General features: G+C 31.9%; 1 protein-coding gene across 1 annotated transcript in view; it reads left to right on the top strand.

The window, feature by feature from the left end:
• Positions 1,776 to 3,713, top strand: part of LOC109327261 — a 2,203-nt gene continuing 265 nt past the window's right edge. The window contains exons 1-3 of the mRNA XM_019560330.1: positions 1,776 to 1,790; positions 2,483 to 2,712; positions 2,785 to 3,541. Of these exons, the coding sequence (XP_019415875.1) occupies positions 1,776 to 1,790; positions 2,483 to 2,712; positions 2,785 to 3,541 (1,002 nt within the window). The remainder of the gene's footprint in view (positions 1,791 to 2,482; positions 2,713 to 2,784; positions 3,542 to 3,713) is intronic.

The following is a 3,713-nucleotide window of genomic DNA, read 5'->3' on the forward strand; positions in this document are numbered from 1 at the left end:
AAGTCTAAATAATATACAAATCAATGTATCTATATTATTTTTTGTTACAAAATGCATCAATAATTCTAAAGAAATATTGTTTAAATCGCTCTTGTAATATAGTGTAACGAACCAAAAATAATAAAGAAATATTGACTCATATATTATTTGGACGTGTCTCCACAATATATTATATTTTGTTTAGCTTAATTGCATTTATCACATTTTTTGTTTAAAAGATTACACTTATTTCTTATGCAAGGGTGGTCAACGTAATGAAAGTTTAAAAATAGGGGAGGTTTGTGTAAGTGTAGAAAAGTGAGAGGTGGTTTTTGTAATTTCACTAAAACTCAGGGGGTGTCAGTGTAATTTACTCAAAAAAACTACAATAATTTTTTTGTTTCTATTTAATTAAAAAAACAAAAATTAATACATGTTTATTTTAAAAAATGAAATATGTCCATAATTATGCTAATAAATGTACATTAAGACATTTAAACCTTATATTTATATTAAGGTGTACAGACACTTCGTGCCTTCCGGTCAATATTGCATGGTATTATATATACAGTTTTTATATATTTCATTTTTTATAATTAGAATATATTTGTTGTATTCAGTGTACTTTATATTATAATTTTTGTGTGTTAATGATAATGTATAGTTTAAGGTGAGAGATATGGTTAATTAATGTGTAGGTGGTGATTAATTAGGATTTATGGTTTTTTATAAAAATTAAATAATGTGAAGGGCAAAATAGGAAGTGAAAATTACACCATGGTGGAAGTTACGCCATGTTTTGGCTTTATATATAGTATAGATGAGTGGAAAATCTGAAATTATATTATCCTCATATTATTTTTCAAAACAATTTCTTTCCTTTGTTATTGTATTTTGAAAAAGAAAAATCTTATTAAAACCTTTTATCACAATGATTTGTTTTTCTTATATATTTTAGTTTTATCTTAGTGTATTGTTAAAAATATATTTTTTTTTTGTTAAAAATCATTTTTTTGTTGGGCTTTCTGGACCGAATAAAATTGGATATTCACAGACTTGATCATAATTCTTTATTCACTTGATCATAACTCTTTATTCTCGATTGTCATTGAATCCTCCCCTAGTCACTTTACCTTCTATTCTGGTTTGGGACATATAGCTAGTCTCACCACCTTACTTGGATTCCCATTCTTTCTCCATGAGATGTAGTTCTATGAGCTCATTTTGCATCTTTTGATTTTCTCTTATCAGACTTTCTATGTCATTGATATTTGTCTCTTGTTTTGGCGGGCTCTCTAGATAAAAATTCATCATAACCTTTTCTTCTGCATTTTATGTGGTTCTTTAGTTGTTTGACATATAGCAACTCTGCTCATACTCTTAGTAGGAGCCATAATGGTCAAAATTGTTTTATCGATCCACACAAATAGTTCGATTATTCCAACGAACACTTGGAGTGTATCATTATCTCTCCCATTAAATAGAATGACAACTCCTAACCTCAACAATTACTATAGAATATGCCATTGGAGTTATTGAAAGGGAATAATATGACAATTGGGTCATTATTGACTTGGATGCATAGTTGTAAAAACCGGCTCGGACCGGCCGGTTCAACCGGTTGAACCGGGAACCGGCCTCCAAACCGGACCGAGCCACATATCATATCGTTTATGCACATGAACCGGGAAGAACCGGCTTGACTCGGTCGGGTTATATAAAAACCAGTGACTCGGTCGGTTCTTGGTTGAACCGGCGAGTCACCTTTATTTAAAAAAACCGCTAATCTCAAAACGATGTCGTTTTGTGAGGTATATTTTTAAGAGAAAAAAAGCCCAAAACGACGTCGTTTTGGGCTATAACTAATACCCTAATTTTAGAATTATTGAATAGTGGCATACAAGTGACTAATTTTGAATTGCCTCTTTTCATCTTTGCTGTCATAAACCTGTGAAACTGCCATAGTGCCATCTGCAATCTGTCGTGAGTGTAAGTATTTTTTACTTTTGATTATCAATAACCTATGCTTTACGTGTCATTATCCATAATAATTATCTTATATTACTATATGTTGTCGTCACTGTACTGTCATTACCATGTGTATGCCATTGTTATTGAAGTTCATTAAATTCAATTATTTGCCACTGTTTCATGACTTCATCTTTAAACATGATGCATTCTTGGATGAAATAGTGCAGTGTTTTGACTTTAAAATCTTGAATGAATTTGCCACTGTTTCACACTTTCACGACTTCAATTTTGATAAGTAATAAACTAATAATAATTATAAATAACAGTAATACAAAATTCACGAATTCAATTTGCCACTGTTCAACGACTTCAATTTTGATTACTAATACTGTAATAGGAATATAGGATAATATAATAATAAGTTAATAGTTAATAAGTTTTTGTCAATATAGTAATATTTATAAGTTTTCTATATTGTTAAGTTATTCCATATGATGATTTGTTATTGTTATTTGTTATGCTTTTGTTATAGATGTCTTCTAATCAATCTAATGAACGCGAAATAGAACCACCTTCTTCACAAGCATCAATACAAAATTCCTCTCAAAGATATGTTAGACAGAAATCAGATTTAGCTTGGGCGCATTGTACACAAGCTATTGAAGGTAATGGAAAAACTGTTTTATCATGCCTCTATTGTAAAAAGATTATCAGAGGTGGTGGAATTAATAGGCTCAAGAGCCATTTGGCTGGAGAAAGGGGGCAAGTTGAGCAATGTAAGAAAGTTCCTGCGGATGTGAAATTTCAAATGAAACAAAATATTGATGAATGCAGAAACAAGAAAAGAAAAACTCAAGAAGAGTACGAGGAAAGTAATCCAAGTGATTATAGAGTGGAAGATGTTGCCATAACATTACCTTCTGGATCTCAAAGGGGGAAAAGCATTGGACGCATTGGTGAGTTTTTTATGCCGAGAACAACTGTAGGAGCTCAACCTACACTAAAGAGTGTGTTACAAAGCAAAGAAGTTATAGAGAAGTGCGACCTTGCTATTTCAAAATGGATGATTGATGCATCTGTGCCTTTTAATGCAGTTAATTCTGCATATTATCAACCAATGATTGATGCTATTTGTGCCATGGGTCCTGGGTATAAAGCTCCTAATTTTTATAGAGTTCGTGGTTCTTTATTAAATAAATGGGTTGATGATACAAAGAAACTTGTTGAAAGTTATCGCAATACATGGAAGCAAACTGGTTGTACTCTTATGGCAGATGGGTGGACTGATCGATGTAGGAGAACCCTCATTAATTTTTTGGTTTATTGTCCTAGAGGCACTGTTTTTATCAAATCAGTTGATGCTTCTCAATATTCCAAAACTGCAGATTTGCTTTATAAGCTTTTCAGGGAAATAATATTATTTGTTGGCCCTGAAAATATTGTTCAAATAGTGACAGATAATGCTGCAAATTATGTTGCAGCTGGAAGGTTATTAGAAGCTGAGTTTCCAAAGTTATATTGGTCTCCTTGTGCTGCCCATTGTGTTAATTTGATGTTGCAAGACATAGGGAAACTAGAAGATGTTGTAGAGGTTGTATCCCAAGCTTCTAATATTACCAAATATATTTATAATCATTGTTATGCATTGTATTTGATGAGAAAGCATACAGGTGGTAGAGAAATTCTTCGTCCAGCCCCAACTCGCTTTGCCACTAATTTTATTGCATTACAAAGTATTTTGGCACAAAAAGATGCATTAAGAG

The sequence above is a fragment of the Lupinus angustifolius genome, chromosome LG02, assembly GCF_001865875.1.
Source record: "Lupinus angustifolius cultivar Tanjil chromosome LG02, LupAngTanjil_v1.0, whole genome shotgun sequence".
NCBI classification, from domain to species: domain Eukaryota; kingdom Viridiplantae; phylum Streptophyta; class Magnoliopsida; order Fabales; family Fabaceae; genus Lupinus; species Lupinus angustifolius.